Source organism: Pteronotus mesoamericanus, unplaced genomic scaffold, assembly GCF_021234165.1.
Source record: "Pteronotus mesoamericanus isolate MK-2021 breed Mesoamerican mustached bat unplaced genomic scaffold, CSHL_Meso_final contig_702, whole genome shotgun sequence".
Classification (NCBI taxonomy): Eukaryota; Metazoa; Chordata; class Mammalia; order Chiroptera; family Mormoopidae; genus Pteronotus; species Pteronotus mesoamericanus.
This window is the reverse complement of record NW_026555239.1, coordinates 5,447,385-5,473,656: the sequence shown is the minus strand read 5'-3', so window position 1 is coordinate 5,473,656 and position 26,272 is coordinate 5,447,385. Positions and strand designations below refer to the sequence as shown.

General features: G+C 58.7%; 1 protein-coding gene across 1 annotated transcript; it reads right to left on the bottom strand.

Moving 5' to 3' along the window:
* Nucleotides 1-20,646: 20,646 nt before the first annotated feature.
* Nucleotides 20,647-22,929, bottom strand: LOC129077915 (clumping factor B-like). Its single transcript, XM_054582522.1, has 4 exons — nt 22,839-22,929; nt 21,875-22,039; nt 21,325-21,738; nt 20,647-21,281 (listed from the first exon to the last, which is right to left on the bottom strand). The coding sequence occupies exons 1-4, from the start codon at nt 22,927-22,929 to the stop codon at nt 20,647-20,649; spliced, it is 1,305 nt and encodes a 434-aa protein (XP_054438497.1).
* Between the last annotated feature and the right edge of the window lie 3,343 nt (nt 22,930-26,272).

Below are 26,272 nucleotides of genomic sequence, written 5' to 3'. Positions count from 1 at the left end.
ATGTGAAAACTGCTACGTGTGGTACTTTCTTTAAAAAAAAAAAAAAAAAAAAAAAAGGCCCCGTTGAGAGGCGCTGTGTGCCGTGGAGAAAGCTGGTATTTTGTCTGATTAAAAAAAAAAAAAAAAAGGATTCTATGGAATTTTACTGATTTGGGGAGGAAGTAAATTTTACTTCTTTTACCCAAGTTAAAAAACTAGGGTGATAACTGATTACATATAAACCGTCCAGCTATATAAAGTATACTCTGGAAACGGTGCTATATCCATACACATTAAAACCATTAAATGGACATAATCTTCATGGAAAATGCTTAATTTAGAATGAAAATGCTGATTTACGGACATTAACTGAGGTATGTTCCTTGCCCTGCCTTGTCCAAAAAGAAGACAAGTTCACACTCAGGAAATCTGACTATCACTCCAGAATTTAGCATTCAAAGTCTATTTCACCTACTGTAATTATACCAAAAAATAAAATAAAAAAAGATGAGAGGTGGGCAGCTATGAGAAGCCTAAAGTACTTAAAAAAATGACCCCCCCCCGGCCAAACCCCTCCCCCTCTGCGCTCTGGGTTCTTTTGCCTTTAACATGTGTTACGCTCTGTTTTTTCCCTACGACTTTTCTTTTGTCACCGGTATGTTATTGGGTGCTTGTTAAATATTTGGGTGGAACGACGCTGCAGCAGCAGAACGTGGCTGTCATATCATGGAAATGTTTTAATTATCTCCGCTACGTGCGCCGGGCTCTGCAGCCCCGAGTCCTCCAGGAGCGACTGCTGTCTGATCTCAGAACAAAAGCAGCCGCCTGTATTCCTCGTGCGGCCGAGCCCGGTTCTAATATTTGGTGGGGCCTGCTCCAGCCAGCTGCTCAGGCCGCGCCAACAGGACCAGCGCCTCGGAATTAGAAAAACAAAGATGTGTGTACGTGGGGGTTTTCCTCCTCGTTGCCACCTAGAACTTTCGGGGCCTGATTTTCCATTTCCCATAAATCAAGACCCCGACGACCCTGAAACGCGGGGCAGCCAGGCTGCGTCTGCGGGCCCTGCTTCTGCAGCCTGCCCCGGGGCGGAGGTGAACTCGGAGCTGAACTTTGCAAAACCCACCTTTTAAGGGAAAAGCTTCAGCCATTCTGAAGGGTCAGGGACCAGCAGAGAAACTCAGGCGGCCCCCGAGCCCCGCTCTCGGACGGCGGCGGCGTGGACCCCCGAACACAAAGGTTTCTAAGGGGTTCCCACCCCCGCTGGCCGTGGCTCAGGCCCTGGACGGTCGGGCGGCTGGGCCGCAGCTCTGCAGGGGGGGAGCCAGGGCAGGATCGGGCCGCGCAGAGCCCCCGGGGTCTGTCCGGGGGACGAGCTCACGTGTGCCCCACACACGGTTGCTGGGCAGGGTGGCTATCAGCCAGGCACAGCCCCGCCTGCACGCAAATGAGTGCTTAAAAAATAAAGCCCCGAACGACCGAACAGATTTTTTCCCACACTGAACTAAGAGTCAAAAACAGCTTGCTTGCTTTCTTTTTTTCTTTTTTCAAAAAATGGAATAAAGCGAAAGGGAAAAAGAACTGGACCCTCACGCCATGGACATGGCAGCATCAAAGACGCCGGACAAAATAAAGGGGCCCTGTTTCTCGAGCGGCGTCCACACTCCGCGCGCCAGGCGGGCCCTGCCTGCCGGGGGTTTGCTGGGAGGGGCCTGGGCGATGCTGGGGGTTTCCCCTCTGCCACTCCTGGCACTGCCAAAAATTAAAACAACAACAGTAATAATAACAGCAATGAGACAAACAGACATGGACGAGAAGGCCGTGCCTAGTAATGCCTCCTGAAACATTCGTTCAAAATAACTGAACACGCAGCTACTGTGAAAAACATTCATTTTAATTGTGATGACTAAAGCCTAGAGCTTCGGGCCTTAAAAATAAACGGGCTTCTGCGTTTTCCCTGCAGCTTTTGGAAGGCCTGACTTCCCTGAGGCTGGGGCGGGTGCGGGGGGGGGGGGGCTCCAAAACGGAATTTTGAATTTTGGATAACCAATTAGAGGAAGGAAACGTAACAGGCACCGAACACAAGATGGCAGAGCCCTCGGCTTGTCTCCAGCAAAAGAGAAGGGAAAAGGTGACTTACCCAAGGTGCTGGAGGACGAGGCGCTTTCTCAGAAGCAAGGAAGCGAAATGGTGTTCCCTTGCCCACCGGTCACAGCGGAAGGCGGCGGAGCGCTGGTCCCACCGGCCAGCAGGCCGTCCCCAGGTGCCAGACCCATCCGACAGGACCTCGGGCATCCTGGTCTCTGGCCACCGCGGTCGGTCCGTCCCTCGGTCCTGGCTGGCGTGGCCTGGGCCTTGGCCACCCTGGCACCTGGAGGCAGGGCTGCCAGGAGCCAAGTGGCGTTGGGGGAGGCCCGGCTGCCAGCCCAGGAGGACGAGGAAAATGCTACTTTTGTCTCCTGCTCTCATCTGGCACTGGCTGCCCGGGGAGGGGGGGCCAGAGGCGGCCGCTGCGGCTCGGCCCCGCCCACCGGGAATTTTTGAAAGATGCTCATGGGTGCCGACAGGATGGCAGACGTGGCAGAGGCGGGTGGGCCAGACCCCCAGACCCACCACGAGGCGGGGGAGGGCTGGCCCGGGGGAGCGGGAGGAGGAAGCAGGAGCGTCTGGCCACTCAGCGGCCGGCCGAGGAGGACGCCGGGAGCCCGCCCGGCCGGGTTCGGCCCAGCGCCAGCCCTCCCCGTGGCCAGGCCGCGCGGTCCCGGCGCCATGTTGGGGCGGCCGGTCGGGTCGGGCTGCTCCCGGAGCCAGGCGGCCCGGCTGCTCGGGGATAGAGGCCGCATTGTTCCCACGCCGGGCCCTGCAGAGCGGCCGGTGGCCGGGGTGCTCCCCAGCTGTGCTCCCCGGCCCCACCCCAACATCCCCGGGCCTTTCGAGGCAGCCCATCCCAGCCGCTGTGCCGGGAGGCTGTGCCGCGGCCACCGCGAGCCCCGGACGGACCCCGGGCAAGCCGCACCAACCCCTTCTAGCCTCAGTTTCCCCGTCTGTGTGAAGACCAGAGAAAATGGCCCCAACCACCCGGGCTGCTGTGCTCACAGAATGACACACACACAGAGCGCCCGGCCGGTGCGCACCACCCCGCTGGTGCTCGGTAGGGGGCTGCCACGACGGGAGGGGCCGCCGGGGGTGCAGGCAGGGCACCCCCACCTCCCCCAGCGGCAAAACCTTCAATTTCACCAAAACCAAAGCTGACCTCCACAGCGGGGGGGAAGGCAACCATGCTGGGCTCTGGCCCTCGGACCCAATCGGGGAACCTGAGTTTTAACGTGGGCACCCCAATTTGGAGATTGATCAGACTCCACTGCCCTTTGTTGCAGGCGTCCAATGGCGTCTGCATGGCCAACCCTTTGCCCGCGCCTCTCCTTTGGCCCTTCATGGGGCCAGGAGCTGCGGCAATGACCGCCAGGCTGGCTCTGGGCAGGGTGAGCCGTGGGCTGCTAGTGCGGGGCGCCCCTGGGCAGGCACAGCCAGCCTGTGCCCCGGTGAAGGGGACAGCGTGGTGACCGTGGCTGTGCCTGCCTCCCCGGCCCACGGGCCTTCCTGTCCGTGACAACGTAGGGGGAGGGAGGGAGGGGCGGCCTGGGCAGCTCAGCCCAGGCTGCCAGAAGGGTGCTTCAATACTGCTTTATGCCCGTTCAGGGCCGGCCGTGCCCAAAGCGAAAGTGGTGGGGAGTGAGCGGGCGAGGAGGACGCGCCCAGGAGGAGCCCTCGGGTCCTCGCTCTGGCCTCACGCACGCGGCCACGTGACCAGCTCGCCAGCTGATGCCAGAGACAAAGCAGGTAGGATTCCGATGCCACGCGCCCGGCCGGGAACGCTGGGAATTCCATTCCAGCAACGGCTTGGCATGCCTGCCAAGAGCCCGGCCCCTGGAGGAGAGGGTCCCTGTGCCCCACGGGGGAAGCCACTGAACACCAGGTGGCCATTTTGGGGCCGGCCCAAGCGGGAGAGGAGGCAGAGCCTGGGTTTCAGTGGCGGGAGGAGGTGGGCACCCGCAGGTTGCCCCACACACATCACCACGGCCAGAAGTGGCCGCTGCGGTGCCCAGCTCGCTGCCCAGGAGATTATGGCCTCCGCCCAAAGGCCTGCAGGACACGACACAGCAGCCCGGCCAGAGTCGAGTCCTTCCCAGACGGGGCTGCGCGCTGGCAGCTTTGGCCGCGTCCCCACGGCGCTGGGGTGAGAGCCCCCACCAGCAAGCCCTTCTCCCCCTGGCAGGCAGGGAGGGCTCCACAGGTGACATGCACAGACCCCGACGTGCTCGGGACACGTGTGTCCCTGCAGGCTTGCACCAGCATGTCCGGTGCCAGCGGGGAGCCCAGGCAAGCCCAGTGCCGGGACACGCAGCCCACAGGCAACTCAGGGCAGCTTCTCCTGCTGTTAAAACATGTGCCAACGGAGGCCCGGGCACCCTCGTTTTGTTCTGATTTAAAATGTAATTATAAAAGGCTGATTCGCACATAAATATCGCCTTCACACATAGGAGAGGCGAATCTAGATTTAAGAGCCCCGAATCGGCAGGCAAATATTTCCCCTAAATGCTCCTCCTGCCATCTGAAATTCCAGAGCTACGGAGGGGCAGCGGCAGCCAACAGCATCAGGAACGGCATTCCTTTATTAATCCCAAGGAAAAAGATCTACTACCCCTTAAAAAAAAGGGGGGGGTCCTTTTTACTTAGTCCATCCCCGGCACACGTGTTCTGACCACAGCTACCAGTCCTGTCTCACGTCACCGCTCAGAAAGCCCCTCGGCCACCGATGAGACGGTGGGCCCGCCACCTGCTGCTCCGTCAGCCGCCCGTGCGGTTCCCGAGCTGCCACGAAGGGCAAGGCCCCTGGACCCTGACTCACAGCAAGTTTCCACCCCAGATTCCACAAGGTGCCTGGACAGAATTTTCCTTTTGACTTTCCCTCTCCCGTAGAAAAAAATGAAGGCGCCTAGAAGCTTTCAGCCCTGTGACATGAGACCTCCGTGTTCCCCACCGCAAGCCCCATCGGGGTCGATTCCTGCCGGGGTCCCTCACGTGCGCCGGGGACCCCAGCCCTCCTTCCCGGGGTGCCTCCGGGGCCGCACCAAAGCTGTGAGTTCAGCAGGAACCAGGCCGAGCGGCTTCAGCGCCGTCCCCAGCAGCCAAGCTGGGAAGGGGAGGGGGAGGGGGTGGGCAGGCCTCACAGGAAAATTCTGTTCACTCTGCTAATGCAGAAAACTTCCGCCCAGCGCGAACTCTGGGCCAGGTCTGTCCAGGGTTACAAACACAGCCTCTCCAGCCGGGCAGCGTGTTTGCGGGCCTGTGTGTGGCTTTACCCAGTCCGGACGGGCTCTCCCGTAAACTGCAGGCCGCTCCCCCGTTCATCAGAGAACGGGGTTGGGGGAGGAGTAAAGAATTCCAAAGAATCACAAATATTGTCCGAAGTCGCTCTCTAAGGCCACCCTCCAGCCCCGGGGGAAGGACCCTTTCTCCTCCAGCCCCTGTTTTTCTCACTTCCATTCCGTGGACCCCTGCTCCCTCCCCCCACCCCCAGGCAGACAAAGGCCAGCAGGGCCTGGCCAGAGGGAGGCCCCATCCAGGCCGTGACCTGAACCCTGGCTACCTTTCCGGTGCTTGCAAACGTGTCCCTGCGGCCTTTCAGAAGAAAAGAGACCACAGAAGAAAACAAAATAAACTTGTGAAAGTTTGAACTCCACTCAACAAAGAAAGTCAGGCGTTCCCACTGAAACTTCCCAAAGACCACGGGCCTGGGGACCTTCTTTCTTCCTTTTCTATAAATCTCCGTGCCGGACTGAGTCCTCAGGGCCTGTGTTAGCCAGACACTTGAGCTCTGCTGTCCCAGCCAACGGGACACTGGTCGGCCCCGAAAATAAATATTTCATATAAAAGGTCCATTGTCTTTGCTCAGAGACAATTGTGGCTTTTTCTTCCTCTTTGGCCCCGTAACATCAGAAAGCATGGCCGGTGCCCTTCAGAGTTCTTTCTTGTCCCAACAAGACGTTCGGAGGGAGGTGATCGTGCTGGCTCTTGCTGAACGATCGGCAGAGAGCGAAGATCCTCCCAAAACAGGCATTTTGGGAAAGCGTCCGTGGGGACCGGCAGAGCGCAGATCAGGCCAAAGAGCGACAAGCTTGTCGTGGCGGGGAGACCCTCCCACCAAATGGCCACCCGCCTGGCCAGCAGGCACCCGGCGGGGGGGCTCCTCAAAGGAAGGGGCACCTCTTCTGTAAGACATCCGGGGACACCCCTGCGGGGACTCAGCCCCACCTCGTGCGCCCAGGGCCTCCAGGCCAAGTCCCGCGTCCGGGCAGGCCTGCCCAGGCTCCGCAGGCTCCTTGGTCTGCCTCGCAAACACCGTCAGGGCTCACTGTCACGGCCACCACCTGTGGGGAAGGGGAGGGCGCCTCGAGGTGCCCTTTCTAGTGACGCCAAAACTGGGCTCTCTGTTTCTCTCAAACTCAAAAATACAATGGTTGCCAGCAATAGAAACCGTGATCACCAATCACAACAGTAACAATGAGGGCGGCGGCGGCGGCCATTCACGGCGCCCCCGCCAAGCGCCGGGGCCTGTGCTTGGTGGAAGTCAGCGCATCAGAGCCCTTCGGACGCCCCCACTGAAGGGCGGGGTTATTCTTGCTCTCAAGCTCGGGGCCCAGGCCCAGGGAGGGGATGTGACTTGTCCAGGGTCATGTGCTGAGCCAGGGGCCAGGCTGGAGCTGCCGGGATGAGAGCTAGGACACCCCCACCTCACGGGATCTCAGCAAGAAAACTCCCCCCGTCCCCCAAACGTGCAAATCTACCCGCCAAGCCCAACCACCACCAAGCATGGCGGTTTCCAGATGTTTTCCTGCATGGCCTTGAAGGCATTCTCTACCTTCCAGGACACCGTCCCTTAGCGATGACACACACTGGTGCCTTACCAGAGGTTTCCCCGGACACGGGTGGGTGCCTGCCAGGGTGGGCCAAGCCCTCCGGCCCCTCCCTGGGCCTCGTGGGCTGCCTCTGAGTCAGAGCTGGCCCAGGCTAGGATGGAACAGGGTCCAGAGCCCCGAGGGATGGGAGCAAGTGCGGCCGGCTCACAGAGCCGGCCGTGGTCAGGCGTGAACTTCACGAACAGAAAAGGAACCTCGCTGCAAGGCTCTCCCCGTTCCACCACCTCCCCCCCTTGCGCCCCGAGCAGAGCAAATGCAGCCTGCTCCACTCATACGGCGGGCTCAGGATGGGGACACGGCGGCAGCTTCGTCCCCCCATGCTGCCCGTGCGAGCAGCTCGCCCTCGCCAGCACCCCAGGGAGACCCTCCCCCGGGGTCTGGGGCCGCAGGTGGCCGGGGGCCAGGCACGGCGGGGCCCCACAGCGGGCAAGGGGCCGCCCTGGTTGGAAACAAAACCGCGAATACCAGGGCCACCTTCCCCCCAGCCCACCCCCGCCCACGAGAACCTGTCCCCCGATTAGCCCAGTCGATTAAATCCAGAAGCAATGAGAAGAGAAAAAGAGACGGGCGCCAGTTTCGTTTTCCGAACCTCATCTTTTGTGTGCGTGCCGTCCCAAGCAGAATTCTGCCTGCATGGGCGGCCGCAGTCCCCACCAGCACAGGGCTGGCCCGAAAGAACAAGGACAAAGGCAGGGCCTCGGCCCGTGGGGCAGCCCCACCGTTTCCTGGAGACTCAACTTCGTCATATTCCGCATGCCAGGAACACACTTCAGGGCAGGGGACGGGCCTCTGGGGCTTTGACGAACAGCAACCCCCCACCAAATGGCCCTGGGGCACGTCCCCGGCCGTGTGTGGCCCGTGCAGGAACAGCGGGCGCCTCTGGTTTGGGGGTCTGTTTTAACCCTGGGGGGGTGCCCAACGGCCTCGGCAGAGCGCCACACCATTCCCACCCAGCAGGCAACGTGTTGCCGGCCGTCTGTGGCCGAGAGAGGAGGTCTCCCACATTTTGCAGGCGAGGCCCCGACAGCCCTTGAGCCTTGGATAATTACCCCCCTCGTCGCCGCCAGCCCCGCGGCAAGCACGGCTCCCAGCTGGAGGGCACGCCTTCGGCAGCTGCACCCCCGTTTCTGAGATCGCTCCCGCACGTCCCACCACCCCAGGTTTCGTGTCTGCCAACTGCCTCTGATACAGCCGTAAATAAGAATTCAAAATGAGGGGTGGGGGATGGGAGGGGGGTAGCGGCCTGGCCGAACAGCCGGGCCAGGTCGGCCTGCGGTACCGAGGCAAGCTTACCGCCTGCGGGCCAGGCAGGGCCAGGCCTTCCTGAGCCGCTCTCCTTGCTGGGGGCTCTTCCTGGGATCCGGGGAGGCAGGCCGCCCGGAAGAGGGCGGCGCGAGGCAGGCCTGGGCTGCTCAGGCCTCTGTCCACGTTCCCGGAAACAGGGCCTCCAGTGCCAACTCACAACTCTGGAGCGCTATGGAAACAGGCCGTCCCTCCCGGCTGCTGCGGTCAGAGCGCCCAGCAAGGGAGTCGAGCCACACCACAGGCTGGGGGGGAGCGGAGGGGAAATCGCACCTGTGACGTGACTGTATCGAAAAGCGGGCTTCATCCCCCCCAGGGATGGGTTTCATTTTAACAGGGAAGGCAAACGCAAGTACAAACATGCATTTTAAAATCCCAAACAGCTCGAACCGACGCACGAAAATAAAATGAGGGCCGTGCTGGCCTGTAGAGCTGCCTCGGCTTCTGAAACCCAACTTTGAAGAAATCCACGTCAGCGTTCCCTTAAGCCCCTGGAACTACGGCAAATGTGCATTCCTTCACCCCTTCCCGCTCCCCACAGACTGGCCAGAGCTGGGGCCAGGCCTGCGTGTGAGCCACCTATAAAGAGGGATTTATTACGCAAAGTTATGAGTTGTTTTCGTTTTATGCCGCCATAAACAACAGCTTGCACACAAGGGCCTTTCACACCACTGGCTCGGCTGCTGCCAGCGCTTGACCAGGGAACCCCTAAATCAACTCTCCATAAATGCAGGACCCGCAGAAAAAATAAGAAGCAGAGCTGGGTTAGGAAGTGAATGAAAATTTTTTTCAAGAAAAAGGATTGTAGCTTCCAAATAACCTTCCCAAACACATCTAACCTTTAAATAGAGCTTCCTCTTTTCCTTCTATTCTGTTTGCGACGCCTGCTAACACTACTTTCTGTGTTCAGCAAAATTCTCTCTGGCCAGTGGCCCGCACACCTGAGATCGGAAGCTGTATTTCACAAATTTCCAAGTTCCAGAATGTTAACGACGGCCGTGGAGTTCTTGCAAGCTGCTGAGGCTCCAGGTTCAAGAGCAAACCTCCTTCGCGTGCCCCTCATCTGCGGAAGGCCTGCCCTACAGAAGGGCTCTTCTTAGAAATCTCTTCATTAATATTTAAATATCCACTAAGTAGCGAAAGTGAGAAATGCACTTACCGTTCTCGGGAGTCGCCTTGAACCCGACGGTGACCCGTGGTGCGCAGGTCGACAGCCGTGCCCTTGCCGGAGAACGCGCCCGGACGCAGCCCGCGCTGCGCTATGGTGCCCACAGTCCTTGCACAGGCCCTTGGCCCTCGGTCTGAGTCCTGGGCTCCGATCGCTTCCCTTCCTCAGGCGCCGAAAAGGCAGAAAGCAAAGCGGCGCCGTCTCCCGAAACTCTTCGCAGGGCAGGTCGGCTCCGGCACCGCGCGGGCGAAGCGCACAGCCAGGCCCCGCTTCCCCAGTCCCGCGCCGCGCCGCGGACTGCGCTGCTCCTCCTCTCCCGGCTCCGTCTTCCCTATATCGAAGCACCAGACCTCGCCGAAGAGTGGCCCGCCGGACCGGGTCTCCGCGTCGGCGACCAGCGCCGCGAGGGACCTTTGTCCTGGACGAAAACGAAAGCGCGCCTGGCCGGGGGCGCCCACGCCCTGCCGCGGAGGTCCGGGCCAAGACGCCCCGCGACTTTCTCCAAGTTCACGTGCATCCCCGGGCGGGCGGACGCCGTGGGCCCGAACTTGCAGCGCCTGGCCATCGGGCGCGCTGCAGCTTTCGGGCGGGCTGGGGGCGACCTGGCGGCGCGGGCCCGAGGCACAATGGGCGCCGCAGGGCTGGCGGGCGGGCGGGCGCGGGGACAGCGCGGGCCCGGCCTCCGCGCGGCCGCTCATCTGGCGCGGCCCGGGCGCCGAATGCGGCGGTGGCGGCTTGGCACAGACGCGCCTCGCGCCCGGTGCATGCTAATGGCCGGCGGCCGCGCCATGAATTATTCAGCAGCGGCGCGGAGAGAGCGAGCGCGGCGCGGAGGGCGGCCCGGCCCGCGCGTCCCCCGCCGCTGCGAAGCCGCCGCGGCGACTTCCCAAACTTTCCCCGGTCGGCACCGAGGATGCGGCCCCCGCGGCGCCTCCGTCCCCGCCCGAGCGCGCCAGCCGCGCTTCCCCCGTTGCCGCCTATTTTATGTCTTTTGTCTCGGAGTTGGCACCTGTCCCAGAGAGCGCGTTTCCCTGCCCACCCCTTCGCCGCCGGATCGGGGCGGGGGAGGGGGTACGGGGGACCCGGGGAGGGGGGGACGGTGGGTGGGGGAAGCAAGGCGCCTACGGGCCCCGCAGCCCCGGGAGACCGCCTGGGGGCGACGGCCGTGCCCGCGAGCCCGGGCGCCCGTTTCGCAGGGAGGTCAGAGCTTCGGCTGTGCCTGGAATACCAACGAGGCCTCCCGGGGCCCCGGCCATGCCCACTGCAGGCGAGGACAGGGCGCGGCCCCTCCCCGACTCCCCCCTCCGCCGCGCACCCTCCTCCCGGGGCCCGCGCGCGCAGGCGGGGCGGGAGGCGCGAGCAGCGGATTCGCCACCCAGGCCCCGCGCCTCGCCCCGCAGCCCCGCGTGCGCGCCCCCGCGAGCACGCCGCCCCGGGCGCTCCCCGCCCGCGCGCCCCCGGCCCGCGGCCCCGCCCGCCTGCACGCGCGGGGCAGGGGGTATCGCGCTGCGGGACCCAGCCGCATTTTGTTTCGCGCCCCGTAGCCCGCGCACCCAAGGCAAGAGGCAAGCGCGAGCCCCAGCCCGGCCCGCCCCCGCTGCCCTGGCACTGAGGCGGCTGCCGGAGCGCGCTCCGCGGCTGCGCTCGGAGGCCCCGGCTGCCATGATTGCGGGCAGCGGGGCGCGCGCGCGCACTCTGGAGCCCGGCTTGGGGACCCCGGGCCGCCAGACGGCCCCTGGTCTGACCGCAGCCCCGTGTGCGCCGCGAACTGCAGCCAGGGTCGCCAGTTTCGTCCTTGCAGGGGCTAGTGTGCGCCATGGAGCTCTAGATGAGGCTCCGGCACAGAGCTCGGGGTCGTCGGTGGCAGCAGGTTTCCCCCTGGGCAAGGCGCGTGCCAGGGCGACCCTGCAGCGGCTTCCCGGACACCGCGGGCCAGGCCGAGCGAGGGGCGCGGTGCCCCGTGGGGTAGGGGGCGGGGTGCACGGGATCTGGTGAAGTGGAGGGGAGCAGCGACCTGTGCCCAGAGATGGAGGGGGTGCGCAAGGTGCCTTGCGGGGGGTGGGGGGGTCCTCTCGGTGCCCGGGGAGGCGTAGGGTGGGCGGGGGCACCATGCCCGAAGCCACTGCCCAGCTCCGAGCTCGATCTCTTCCTTCCCCGCAGAAACAACTTCCTGCTCCCCGGGCCCAGGGCGCAGGAGCTGCGGGGAGAAGTTACAGGCCGCAGCTTTGCTCTTTCGGAGCCAGCCGACTACACTGCTGCCCCGGGTCGCGCGCCTCCTTCCCGCGCGCCTTCTGGGGGTCGCGACTGGCCAGGCTCCAGGGTCAGGACACAGGTTAGAATGCCGGGGAAGCCGCAGGAGCTTTTCCTGCCTGCTCCGCAGGGACGCCTGAGCGGTTTCCCCCGCCGAGGGGCCGGCCTAGGTTTCTGGCGCTAGGAGACATGACTCCGGGTCACTATGCCCGGACCTTGTCCCCTGCCAGGGCATGCCCTAGCTGAAAACCAGATGGGCCTGGCTGTCCTCGGACGCCCGCGACAGGGGCCCGAGAGAAGGGAGGCCTCCTGGGCCCTATCCCAATGTCTGTCTGTGCCTGTCTCCCCCCACACCCCCAGCCGGCCTTGGCATTCTAACTACTGTCCCTTGACGTCACATCTCGCCACTTCTGTGAACCAATTGAAACTTGCCCGTTGTCATAAAAATATATATACTTTTTATGCTATTGGTAAATTCAAAAGTTCCTCGTGTGCTCTGCTTCCCAGGAAAGCCCATTCTGTGTTGGATGGGGCTGCCCAGGAAGGGGGAACAGGCCACAGGGGCCAGGCTGGACCGGGGCAGCGGGAGCTGCTCTGCCTGGGCCTCTGCTACCCACTGACGGCCCTTGAGCCTCCCCAGACCCCCACGACCTTGGCCTTGAATTGTGCTGGACACCCACCCCCACACACACATCACTGCCCCGCTCGTGACATACACATGTGGGGGGGGGGAGGGGAGGGAGGAAAGCAGGCTATATTAAGAAATCTTCTAAAATTGCTTTCCTGGGTGTTAGAGTCTCACTGTAGCTTCTTTCTAGGGATGGCTCCCCCCCCACCCCCCATGAGAAGATTCAGCTTTAGAAAATGGAGTAGAAATGTTTTCTGGTTAATCTTTTCATCGAAATCCTGATCAACTTTCACTTTCCGCGGCTGCTGCCAGCCAGCAGAGACGGCCCGAGCCCGGGGCGATTTCACAGTGGGGCAGGCTTCCCTCCTCTTGACGGAGGTCCAGGGTGGTCCTCTCAGCTCTGGGACCCGGGGTCTGGAGCTGGAAGTCAGGAATTCTGTGTCCCTCCCTCAGCAAAGGACGGCTCTCGGGAGCCCCGGACGCGGAGTGCCGACCTCACATTCAGCAGCACGGCCGGGACAAACAGTCTCTCTTGTCTGGCCTGGTCCTTTATACTTTTCTGCACCATCTCAGCCTCTTGCTCGATGAGGACGTGTGGAGCAGGAAAACGCGCTCCCACGAGACGAGGATGTTGGGGCGGTCCCAAAGCCACACGTCCCTCTGTCACCCCCCTGCTCTGGCCACACCAAGGAAGAGCCCAACCACTAACTGCCATTATAAATCCCCCCCTCTCCCCTATCTGTATACTGTATGGTTCAACTACTTTAAAGAACAGATTAAAGACATTTTGTGGTTTAGCAACTTTGGGGTCGGCAAAGCAACAGAACGCTTTAAAGGCTGGGCTGAATGCAGAGATGTAAACATTTGTAGGTACCGGCCCTTTGAGGACCAAATCTTGTTTTTCCAAAATAATGAGCAAGCTGGGTAACAACCGAATGGGTATCTTGTAAATAAATATATGGTTACTATTTTCACGTAAAACTGCTCCCAAATGCAGAGCCTGGAAAAGCTGCGTACCTTTGCGATGTGTACACAGACACACGCACGAGCGCGCGTGCACGACATCCAGCAACCACACTGCAATCTATTTATAATCACTCCCCTAAACACTAGAAATATTATAACTAATATGATCTATGTTTTGTGATTAAACGGGTGAATTAAAACACTGAATTTAAAAAGCCACACACAAAAAAAAAAGATTATCTGCCATTATTGCCACTTAGAACTTTTGTTCCGTCGGCACAAACACAAAGCTGACAACTGTGTCATTACTGAGGGCAGTGACCGGGTGCCAGGATATCAGCCTTGTAATTTTCACCTGAAATCATTGGATAATCATACTGCGCGCTCACCTTCCTATTAGCTGATTTTTTTTCTTGCTCTTACACAGGCAAAATTTAATTGAACGCCTTTTTCCTCTTCCCAATTTTTATTTGGTAAAACAAGAAATTGGCTGAGTCAAAGCACTATTCAAACACACGCGCTTTTTTAAAACCCCCACTTCCTTGGCATAGATATAATTTGGTTGCAAAGTCGGAAATCAAGTTCTGCCTTATTCAAGGAAAATAACGGCATTTGGGGAAGGCCGCTGTGTGCTCCTCGGGCTGGTGTTTTAAAGTCTTCTCCTGCCTCGCCAGCGAGTTCTGCCGTTCACAGTAAATGATCTCAAATAGTGTGTTCAGATGGCCGAACGGGAGAACTGGAATGTTTGCGCTGTTGCCGAGTGTCCTGGCGGACGTCCCCCCGGGGAAGGGTTCTGCGCCTGGGGGCCACGCAGAGCCCGAGGTCAGGGAGTTGAAAAATCAGTCACACGAAGCCTCTCGCTGTACCAGGATGTTTATAGTATCAGCCTCATACAGTTATTTTTTCCTGATTTCTCCCAAGATCTGCCTAATGGGAGGGAATGCAGCCGGCGACTTCCTGCTCTGCCGCCGGCCCGAATGGCCTGGTCCAGCCTTCGGCCCCAGTGCCGCCTCGGAAGGCTGGGGCGTTGCAGTTTAGTTTCCCTCTTCCCAACGAGGGACGTTTCACAGTTTAAAATGTTCTGTGTCCAAGGCATTGGGGGATTTGATAAACAGATGCATTTAATCTCATTCAGGCAGGAGGATGAGTGTGGGTGAAAACTGACGTTTTTCACTTGGGTTTTGAACACGCAACCTGCACACCCCCAGGGTAATGCTTGTTTTACAGCTGCCCAGGAAACTCGAGATTGGGGGTTTGCAGCGGCCGCTTCTTCAGTGACCCCATGTGTTTTTCTGAGCAGCCAGCGGCGGAGGAGCCTCCGGTGCTGTGTATAAAGGCAAACCAGGCTCAGGAATCTTGTTCTTTTGCCTTTGTCTCCAAGTACTTTGCAGGCCTGGAGTTCCATTCCGATAGGCCGATTTTGTAATAACTTGCCCTACTTTACGAAGGCTTCATTTTTACTTTCAATTATTTACGCAGGAGCCTGTCAGCGCCGATTTACCTCGGGTAAGCGTTTTGTTCCCCCCTCCCCCCCGGTTGTGGAGATAGTTGAGGGAGCGGAGAGGGAAGCCTGCTAGTTTAGAAGTAAATCCGTGAGCAGAGTAAAACCGTTTACAGGGTCTCGGGCTGAGCGAGGAGCCATGAGCACGCGTCCACAGAAAGGCTTCTTTCCTCCCAAGCATAATGAAGCAATTTCCAAAATCTCGTGCTTTATAGTTCGCTCAGTTTTATGTCAATCTTGGCATGACAACTAGCAGCAGAAATGAAACTCTGCCGTGGGACAAGCACGTTTGAGGGAGAGAGCACAGGCCAGGACCCGGCATCCCAGGGCCCCCCCCCCCGCCCCCCCATAAAACCGAGCACACTGGCAGACCCTTCTGCGTCTCCTTCCCTTTTTAAAAAAATATAAAGAGCAGACGCAGGGCGCCTGCCGCTGACAGCGATCAGTGGCGCCCTCTCCGCGCTCCTGGCGGCCGGTGGCCACTCCGCGCCCACGCACCCCTGGCTGTTCAGAAACCTTCTGGGAGCAGCTGCTTTATCGTCGTTCACACACCTTGGAGGTCCACACACTCGCGTTCCATGAGGTGTCAGCTGCATGTGTGTATAAAAAGTCTAACAACCCTGAAAGCATTCCTAGGAAGCTAATTATTATTTTTCAAACTAAAGAACCTACCACAACCAGGGGTCTCCATAAATGGGCCCCCTTCACACACGTACGGAAGTGCGCGCGCACCCCATAGACGGCGCCCCCGAGTCAGCGCGAAAAAATCCCCCTCGCGGGCGAGGAATCGCAATCGGTATTCGCGCTCCGAAGCGGTACCGGCACAAACCAGAAAACAGGAGTTAGGGGTGACAGAGCAGTCCCTCAGCGGGGCGCCGCCGGGCGCCCGAGCCCGTCGGGGGCTTCGCACGCGGTGGGAGGGAAAGCCCAGCGTAAGGTGAATGTTTAAAAGCTCCATTACCTTTCCAAGAGAAGTGGGTGCTGAATTTATTTTAGTCTCCCAATTCTGCAATTTCTGAAATGGAGTCATCATAAATTGGGGAAAATGAACATTTTTCTGAAGAATTTATTGTGCCACTTACAGTAAATTTTTATGAGCAATTAAAGATTAAATATTAGAGTGTGGAGTTTAATAGTTTCTGGCGGAAGAAGGTACCGATTTCCACAAAAGTGAAAGGACATCAGAAAACTTGAGAAGAATTTTACGCCCCAAACGTTCCAGGAATGTCTTCCTTTCACAGTCAAAAAGCCTCGATTTATTTGAAGTATTTTTAGGTCGTATTAATCCTTTATAGAGGTCTGAAATAGTCATTATTTTAATGATCACATATGCTTTTTAAATCACATCCAAGGAGAATTTAGCTATTAAAAATTTAAAGCAATTTTAAACTTTAAAAACTGTCAAATGTTTATTTTAAAATTTTTTAAATAATGCTGAAATGCTTGTGGAAGTCAGTTGAAATGTTTTCTCCCCCATAGATGAAATGAGAATTTTAGTGTCATTTTTAGCCATACAGTTCTTCAGGAAACTAGGTAAATTATAAGCTCTCTAGAATACAGGGGGGTTGGGGAGGGGGGAGAAAGAAAATAAACCCTGATTTAGAACTCAAATAGGGCATTGTTAAATTGCAAGAGACAGCAAGAACTTTTTTAAAAAGTCGAGGCTTCACAGATCGCGTCTTTAAAACGGCAGCCTCAGAGCCCAGGCTGCCTGCAAAATGGATACAAGCAGAGTGGGGGGGGGGGGAAGGGCGCCAGTCACGAGTTGTTTGAAATCCGACCACACTGCTCTTATTTATTAAAATGCTCCCATTTTATTTTATTTTTTAAAATCTAATGCGATTCCCATACAACACAGGTAAGTAATTTGCTTTATGTATAATGACAGTTTCATTTTCCTGACTCTAAATATCAGAGCTTTTAGGTCCCGTTAACAGAAAGGCAAAGTTAAGGTCAAATTCTTCATGCATGCCCTTTCTACAAAAAGTAAAGAAATATCTTAACAAAATTTATGACTGCAAGACGAGATAATATTCAATGGCTACAAAGGAAAATGGTAAAAAAGAAAAAAAAAGAAAGAAAAGAAAGCAATGCTTTCGTTCTGTTTCGTTTCTTGTTAGTCACAGAGCAACTTTTGTTGTGATTCCTAATTTTACAAGACCTTGAAGTTTTGCTTTTGTGTGTGTGTGTGTGTGTGTGTGTGTGTGTGTGTGTTTTAACCAAAAGATGGTGGTAATATAAACAATCCGACAAGGGGTGACGCTAATTTTGAAAATAAAAGTGTACGTAATTTTTACACGATGAACATGTATTTTAAAGACGTGATTCCAAACAAGAGACGTGGGCGGGCATTTTCACTCCCGGGCTTGCTTTTCGGGGATGCTCACAAGCAGGGCTTTTTGACCGCCGGGAAGGTTTGTACTTTCGCTAAAACTTGAATGCAAGTTTTCAACTCTGTGTTCTAAAAATCCTGCTCCCAGAGCGGGCCCTCCCCAGCCTCCTCGTCCGGGAGGGGCCGGGGACACAGGCACCGTCGCCCCCGCCCCCCGCTCCTCTGAACCTGGCAGCCTCCCACACGTAGAACACCGGAAATTTCTAGGAGGACTCCAAGCCTCACTGGGAAACTTCTCGTGCTGGGAAAAAGCTTCTCCACGCACACCTGGATCTACAGATTCGGAAAAATTAACCAGCTGTAGCCAAAAACGAAAACACTCAACCGCCCGAGCACAGTCTGCAAGAAACACAGAGCCCTTTGAGGTGCATGACAAGAAGACATAAATAAAATAGCTCCAAGGCAGACAGGCTGAATGAGCCTTTTAAGACAGCCTGTGGGTGCCTCAAACTTTAATATTAGAGCATGAAATGTTAGCAGCACGAGGAAAACATCCTGGGGGGGGGGGGCGCACACATGCGTGCACCCGAATGTGCGTGCCTGTCCGCACATGTGCGGGTATGCGTGAGTCCGTGTGTGCCTGTGTGTGTAGAAATGAAAGTCTTACTGTCCCTTGGGCGGGAGGCTGACCCGAGGTCCTGGCAGAGCTGCGTGCCAGGTGAGAGGCCCTCCCTGCACTCTCTTTGGGTCGCTGTCTTTCTCTTTTCTTCTTTTTATCCTTATCTGAGGACATTTTTTCATTGTTTTCAGAGAGAGAGAGAAGGAAGGAGAGACAGAGAGAGAGGGAGAAAGAAACATCAATATGAGAGAGAAACATTGATTGGTTGCCTTCTTGTACACATCCCAACCAGGGATTGAACTGACGACCTAGGTATGCGCCCTGACCGGGAATTGAACCCAAGACCCTTTGGTCTACGGGACATCGTTTCAGCCAACACAGCAGCCAGGACAGGTCACTCCCTTTGTCGTGACATGCACGCAAACATCCAAAGCCAAGGAAAATACGACCGGCTGCCGATAACAAGGACCGACCTCAGTACGAGCCTCTCCCTGCAAGACAGAGCCGTGTTGGCCGCGCGGCCAGCCAGGCTGACCTCACTCACTGTCCCCAGGACAAAGGCAGCGCAACAGTGTTGGGGAGGGAGGCCGGGCTGAGGGGTGGGCTGAGTGCTCTCCTCCTGGCAACGTGGATCCCTCGGAAGGGAAGGACAAATGGTGTGGCCTGAGCCGCGGTCCGGACCCTGCAGCCCGGCCTGAGGCAGGCCGGGCCCTCCGCAGAAGGACTCAGCCCCAGGCCTGGGCCCTCCAGTGCTCGCGCCGGGAGGAGAGGGGTCTCCAAACCAGCAAATCTGATCCCCCAAAGTGGGGGCCATCTTGTTGTCAGGCTCAAAGGCCTGGCGGTACTGGGAGGTTCTTTATCTTGCCCGGTGTCTCCCTGTGCTTGGCCCACACCCTCCCGCGGCGACTGCAGAGTTTCGACACAGTCCAAGTCAGCAAAAGCACCCCACGTGCTCAGTACGTGCCAGGTACCAGGTGAGCGGCGAACATTCTAGTCCTAAGCCCCCCTCACAGCGGAAAGTTTTTCCTATCGGTGAGGTCGGCGCCTGCGGTGCCCACAGCGAGCGCTGCCCGCCCGCCGCACGTGACCCTCGCACCCCGGGAGGAGGGCGCACGGGAGCGGTCACACCGCCCGGAGGCCCGGGAAGCAGGGGCCTGCGGATGGAGTGCTGACGTGGCTGATGCTGCACAGGCCCAGACCCGGGCCCTCCAACCACGGCCTGCACGCATGCCGCTCGGTGATTTTTTTTATTTTTGCTTTTCTTTTTAAAAGAAAAACATCACCCCCACCCCCTCCTCGCACTCCTACACACATAGGCTTATTTTATAGGTAAGAACAGTTCCCAGGAAAAACAGAGCCTCATTGAAATCTGGGTCCCAGAAGGGCCTAGAGCCGGCCAGCCTGTGTGACCCCCCTCCCCCGCCCCGCCCCCACAGCCGGCTTCAGTCATCTGAGGCGCACACCCTCCCCGCCAGGTGCATCCTGGTCGCCCCCACACACTGGGCTGGGAAGAATGGACCTCCGGTGTGAAATCACAGGCGCGGGCCCCCCGCTGGGCCCGCCAGAACCCTCCCCACAAAGTCGCCTCGCCTGCCCGCGCTGCGGGGTCACGCCGCTCTCCACGCGCCGTCCTTTCTGCTGGGGGGCCGGCACCCAGCAAGGAGGGGCTCCCTGGCCTAGCAGCCCCACCTGAGCCTGCCCCCTGCCTGCGGCCCTCTGGGAGCCCGGCAGGCTCCTGTCTGTGGTCTCAGCATAAGAGGCCGGGCAGGTAACCAGGAGGACCTGCGAAAACCTCAGTCTCCCACCAGCAAGCACCGCCGGTGGCGGGCACCTGGGCAGAAGGCTCGCTGCGGCGCCTCTCTCCTGGAGGGGTGGCCAGGGCGCCTTCGCCTGGGCGTCGGCGTCCTGCGGGGGCAGACAGGGACCCTCAGATCCAGGTGTTAATCCCCCGCAAAGGGGAAGGGAGGGTGGGCGCTGTGGTTGTTGGAGGAAGGGATGAAGGGAGAGGGAACTGGGATGTTTGGGAAACAGTTCTGTGGTAGGTGGTCATAGCAGGGCATGGCTCCACAGGGCCCCCCTTTCCAGCAGAAGTCTGCGCCATGCCTAGAAAGGTCCCAAGCGCCTGCCTCCCCCCCACGGTACATGCAGGGCCCCAGCCCCCTCAGCACTGTGGCAAGGCAGGGCCCTGCACCCCCAGACCGCCAGGCCAAATTCCACATTGGCATGTGCCACCCCACAGAACTCAGAAACAAACGTAACATTTTTTAAAAAGTCTTCCTGGCAGGCTCTGGCCAGGTAGCTCCGCTGGCTGGAGTGTTGTCCTGGACACCAAGGTTGCGGGTCTGACCCCTGGTCAGGGCACCTACAAGGAACAAGTGGAATAAGAAACTGATGTCTCTCTCTCTCTCTCTCTCAATCAAAAAAAGAAATATAAATAAAATATCTCCCTGGCAAATCCCGGGGAACAAAACTGAAATCAGCAAGGAGGCCTTGCAGGCCGCGGTGGGGGGGCAGGGGGAGGCCTGCCGCCCTCCTAGGCCAAGGCTCTTTTCCTTTTGAAGGTAATTACAAGAGAAAGTTACACACACACACACACACACAGAGCTTTAAAATAAAATAAGTTACAGGATGCAATCTCCAAAGCTTCTCGGGGTAAAAATTATAACCTTGTCTAGCATTTGAGGAAAAAACAAAGAACACAGGACACGGAATGACCGGTCCAGAATTCGGTGTCAACTGGCCTCCTCGCACCTGGGCATCCGGCGGCAACTACCCCGGTGCTGGGACGGCTGCGGTCTGGCTCCAGGGAAGCCTTCGCAAGAGGGCTCTCCGCGGAGGGGTCGGAGGCTCCTGGTTTCCCTCACGGGGGCCTCTGGGCTCTGCTTTCCTCCCCCATTTGCAGGGCTCCCGGCAAAGAAAGAAAATCAGGGCGCAGCAAGCTTCTCCTGTCGGCGCCTCCGCCCGCGGCCCAGGCGCGGCGCGGCGCGGCCGCCCAGCCCCGGAGGCGGAGGCCGGCGCGCGTCTGCTCCAGGCCGCCCGGGCTCGCCGCGCAGAGCTGCGCGCAGGTCCGCGGGTCCGCCGAGGGGAGGCCAAGGCGGGGAGTGCAGCAGTCCGGCAGGCACGGGGTCCGGGGTGGGCACGCGGCGGGGTTTCAAGTCCGAGTGTACGGCCGGGCCCACGTGGGCCTGGGCCGGGTCCGCAGCCGAGCCAGGCAGGGGCTCGGGACCGACTCCATCCTGAGCCGAGCCCGCGTCCAGGGTAGGCATCCGAGTCTGCACCGGGGTCGGGGTCCGAGCTGCGGTCTGAGGTCGGCGTCCAGGTCCGTGCCCGAGTCTGTGTCCCGGGCGCAGCCGGGGTCTGGGGCAGGAGGCCCGGCGTGAGTCCGCGTCCGAGTCCGCCTCCGCCTCCGAGTCCGCGTCCGAGCAAGAGCTGGGGTCCGAGCTGGGGTCCGTTTCGGGCTCGGAGTCCGAGTCCGTGTCCAGGCGGCAGCTGGGTCCGGGGCGGGAGGCCGCGTCCCAGGCTATGTCCGGGGTTCCATCGGCAGGGTGGCCAGTTGGGGCTGAGAGAACCGCGGTCTGGAGGCGGAGGCCGCGGCGCGTCACGGCAGAGAACGCGATGCGAGCCGGGGGCCTGCGTCCGAGTCCGAATCCCGAGCTGAGCTGGGATGCCGCGACGGGATGAGTCTGCGATCGAGTCAGGGTCCGGGTCCGCGTCCAAGTCCAAGTCCGAGTCGAGGGTGGAACCGGGGTCCGACCCGTGGTCCGCTTCGGAGCCGGAGACCGAGCCCGCAGCCCGGGCTTGGGGCCCGAGCCCGTGTCCTGTGCGCAGCCGGGATACCAGGTAGGAGGCCCCGTGCGAGTCCGAGTCCGAGTTCGCGTCCGAGGAAGAGCCGTGGTCCAACTCGGAGTCCGAGTCCGTGTCCGGGCGGAGCCGGGTCCGGGGAAGGAGGCCGGGTCCCAGTGTGAGTCCGGGGTCCCATCTGCAGGGCGGCCGGTTGGGGCCGAGAGCACCGCGGTCTGGAGGCAGAGGCCGCGGCGCGGCAGGCAGAGATCGCGGTGCGAGCCAGGGTCCTGCGTCCGAGTCCGAACCCCGAGCCGAGCTGCGGTCCAAGGTCGGGGTGCGTCTGCTTCCCGGCCTTGGTCCGGAGCGTACCCGGGTCAGAGCCGTGGTCCGTTGCAGAGTCCGAGTCCGCGGCCGCGGCCGGGCTTGGGATCCGAGCGCGCGTCCGAGTGCGCGGCGGCGGCGGCGGCGGCAGCGGCGGCGGCGGCGGCACGCACTCCGATCGGCCGCGTTCCGGGCCGCGCTCCGAGCCGCGATCTTGGGGTCGGACAACAGGGCCTTACCCGGGGCTGGGCGCACGGCTGGGTGGGGTTTGTCCGTGTTCGTGGCCGTGGCCCGGTGCGGGCTGTGGTCAGGGTCTGACCCGGGGCCGGGGCGGGGTACCAGCCGGTCTCGGCCGCGTCCGCGCGGAGGTGGCGGCGGAGCTGCGATCAGCCACAGGCAGCGCTCGGGGTCCGTGCGGGCGTCCGCGTGCGAGTCCGAAGCCAAGTCCGCGTCTGCGCCGAGTCCGCATCTGCATCCCAGGCGGAGCCGCGCGAGCCGAGCCGCTACCCGTGTCCGAGTCCGTGCCCGGGTCTGCGGCAGCGACACGCGCGGCAGTGAGCCACGGCCCGCACTTGGGGACCGTGTCTGCCCGCAACTGCGGTCCGCGTCCGACCCTGGGTCCGCTGTCCGCGTCCGGGTCCGCGTCCGGGTCCGCGTCCGGGTCCGCGTCCGCGTCTCAGTCCGAGCCCAGGGTCCAGGCCCTGCCCAGGTCCAAGTCCTGGGCGGCGGGCGGCACGCGCCCCAATTAGCCGCAGGCGGGCGGCCCCATTGAGGGCGAACAAAGGGCACGACCCCGGGTCAGGGCGTCGCGGGCCGGCGGCCGCCGCTTTGTTCGCTGCACTGTTTACTTTGCCGAGCGAAGCGCACAATATAGTGACTAAAGCGGATTAGGGGGTCGCGCCCCGGAGGCCTCGGGACCTCCCAGCCGGGCCTCCTGGGCGGGTGGGCGGGCGGACCTGCCGGGCGGACCCTGCGCCTCTGGGGGGCGGGAAGCAGAGGGCCCGGCGCTCACCTGCGCCACGTGGCGGCGAGCCCGGCACTGCGAGAGCCTCCCGCCGGGCGTGTCGGCCGATGGGCCGTTCTGTTCTTTCCCGACGCCGCATCTTTTCAAGATTGTACCCTTCCCAGCGCTGTTGGTCCTGGAAACTCATTGCACAGGAAAGCAAACGCCACTCGCTTGAAAGCTAAAATATTTTATGTGGAAACACAAGACAGATTTTTTTCCGTATTCCCAAACCCTGCAGCATTATGGTTAAAAAAGGAAAATTCCCGCCTTTTATTCCACACAAGCCACGCACCCCAGAGAACGAGCAGGTGACTTAAGGGTGCAGAATAGTATGTTGTATACAGACATCCTGAGAAGTGCCACTTGCGGGGATGGGGGGATTGTTTTCTTTCTTTTCTTTTTCTTTCTCCTTTCTTTCTCTTCTCTCTCTCTCTCTCTCTCTTTCTTTCTTTCATTCTTCCCTCTCTCTTTCTAAAGACAGCAATGATGCATACAAATAAACCACTAAGATTTCCCCCAAAGCCCACAGTTTATCACCTGGCATTATGAATTCAAGATCTATATACTTCTCCAGTAGAAACTTGCACAATATTTTCAGTTGCCTTTAAAAACCAAGCAGTCTGCACAGGAAGCACGAACTCATGACCAAGCGCAGAATCTAACAGGGGAGGGTGGTCCTCTGACAGAGTATCTAAGGAGAATGACTTTTTCCCCCCTTTCCCAATGCTATTGTTTAGGGGACAAAAATACTTCTCCTTAAGTTCACGATAAATCTTGAGATTTTTACGCCAGGGCTGTGCAAGTATGCATGTTTGGTTAGGGAACCCATGGAGTGTTTATTAATAAGCTACCAATGTACAAATCTTTTCTGAAAGAACGAATAATGTTTACTTACTATACATATTTGTTGGCCTAACGAATATTTCTGCTATGCGCCATCTCTCCACAACTACTGAAGGAACATATGCCATTTATCTACATTTCCACTCACAAGCCTTTAAAGGGGATTTTTTTTTCCTGCTTATAAAAATGCCATGTGTTGAGAGAAGGCACAGCTAAGTCTAAAGTATAAGTAATGTAGGAGTAAAATATAAAGGGGGAAATTTAAGATAGAGACCATTTAAGCAGTCAGTGTAAAATATAAATAATTCAAGTATAAAATATACGGAGAAAGAAAAATTCACCTATATGCCATTATCCAGAAATAATATTCTGTTGTATTTCCTCCCCAACAGTCAACATAGGCATACAATTACATCATTTGCATGCGCATTTACTGTTTCTGAAACGTTGTATCCCCATGTCGTTACAAATGCTTTGTCAACAGCATTTTCACAGCCCCACAATATCCCATTATTTTGTTACATGAAAATTACCGAGGGGCTCCCTATTATTTCAAATTTCTTTTCTTGGAAATATCTCTCTGCTCTGATGGACATGACAACCCGTGGTCTCGCCTGCGACCTCTGTCCGCAACGATGTCTGTTGCCGAGGCTGCCGAGGCTGCCGAGGCCGCCACGTCGTCTAAGGGGGTGGGGGGGGCGGGCAGGCCCCCCAGAGTCTCCATCTCCTGTGAAAAATGAACTCAGAACTTCCAGAATTCCCCTTGGCTCACACGTGGCCCAGAAAGCAACGTGGAAGTCAGCTTGCCCCACCCACCCGGCGCCCGAGGACAGGGAACTCCCGTCCAGTGGGTTCGCGGGACCCGCTGAGGCTCCTGCCCAACTGCGACATGGAGTTTGGGGACTGTGCGGGCCCACCTCCGCCTCCGCGTCGCCTGGCGCCAGCCTTCGCCGCCTCAGGACCTTAGGTTCATCGTGCTGAGCACCTTGGAAACATCTGAGCAGCTCTGATGAACCTTTGCCCCGCTAAGAAACAGGGCTTCCGATTTGGCCCAAGCCTTTTTCTTTGCTGAGACTTCGAACTTCAGACTCAGTTTTCATGGCACCGCAGGGTCCCCACCTCCCTGCCCTGCCCTGCGTGGAGAAGGCCGAGCATGCCCTGCTCTGTCCCCAGGCTTAGGCCCTGCCACGCACGCCCTCGCCTCCATGCCCCGATGGGCCCGCGGGCTGGGCTCTGCTGTGGGGCTGTGCTGGCAGTTTGTCTGATGCCACCGGCCCGAGGCCTTCGCCCCAGACACGAGGGCCCGCGCCCGCCCGCCTGCGGGAGGTGGCCTGTGGGCCAGAGGGGAGCACTGCCCCGGAGGCGCGGGGTCCCAGCTGACAGCATCGCGGAGGCACCGAGAGCAGACGCTCTGAGGGCCGACCGGGCAGAGGGAAGGCTGGAGGCCGCTCGCGTGCATGTGACCAGAGCTTTACTGGGAGGAGACCGAACAATTTTTCCCTTACACTCACTTTCCAAATTTTCTACTTCTACAAAGTTTATATTGCTTTGATAATTAGAAAATAATCATATTAGGGATGCAACTACATTTCTTAGAAGTCAAATAGATCTCATTCACGTAAGAATAAAGTGAATTACCGTTAATGAGTTTACAGAAACAATGAACCGTATATTGCCAGGAAAGTTATAAAGATGCTAATGGCCGAGACGCGTCTCCAGCACATTCCCCGGTCAAGAGAAACACTTTCAAATAGAAAAGGAAAGCGGACGGCTTCGCTCTGCAAATCCTGGCTGCAAATCCGGGCCATACTAGCCCGGAACAGCGCTTGTTGCTGGGCTGGGGCGGACACTTCCCTTCTCGTCTGAAATCTGGGAACCTGAGTTAAGAGCCCCAGGACTTGAACAGAGGCTTTGAGGCTCCAAAGTCCCCGCAGCAGCCTCTAGACCTCCAGCCCCGGCACCTTCCTGCCGCGGTGGTGGTGCGGGGGGACGTTTCCCCAGGGAGCCAGTGTGTTTCCTGGCATTCCAAAAATTTTTTTCCCCCATTCCTGGAGGTGGTGCCTGCAGCCTGGGGGAGGGGGGGGGTATTGCAAGGAGTGAGGGTTTTGTTGGGTTTGCTCTAAAACACCGCTGTTCGCGCAGGGTCCAGGTATCACTTCTTGAGAGGCGTGCGGGCCGCAGCGTACGGACGGCCCTGGGATGCGGCCCGCCGAGCTGTGATGGTACCTCAGCCAGGCAGGGACTATCTTTTTCACACGGTGACATTAGAGCCGAATGCCACACTCTTCCTGCGGGGACCCGGCAGGCAGAGGACAGCGACAGGAGCACATGCCTGGGGCTCCTCTTGGCCCAAGGGGGGCGGGAACGTGCCTCTCCTTGTCTTACTCTTTTTGCAGTGGGCCATTTCCAGCCCCTTGGTAACAGCAGATGGGAACAAATCTACAAATCAAATGCATTTGCTCTGAAGTCTCTTTCTTTAAAAGTGAGGGAAAAGGCGAGCCAGCAGGCAGTTTTCTACTGTAAAAGGCAATTTCTAAATTTGGGTTTGGAGGGGGGGAAATTGTCCTCCAGCTTGAAAATCCAACGGCTCTCAGAAT

Excerpts from the sequence above, each read along its gene's own strand:
- LOC129077915 (XM_054582522.1), bottom strand. The coding sequence starts at position 22,929 with ATGCGGCGTCGGGAAAGAACAGAACGGCCCATCGGCCGACACGCCCGG. Across the intron at positions 21,739-21,874 it reads GGACCACGGCTCTGACCCGG|ACCGCGGTGCTCTCGGCCCC; the intron begins GTACGCTCCGGA and ends CTCTGCCTCCAG. Across the intron at positions 21,282-21,324 it reads CTCGCATCGCGTTCTCTGCC|CCCCAACTGGCCACCCTGCC; the intron begins GTGACGCGCCGC and ends CGGTTCTCTCAG.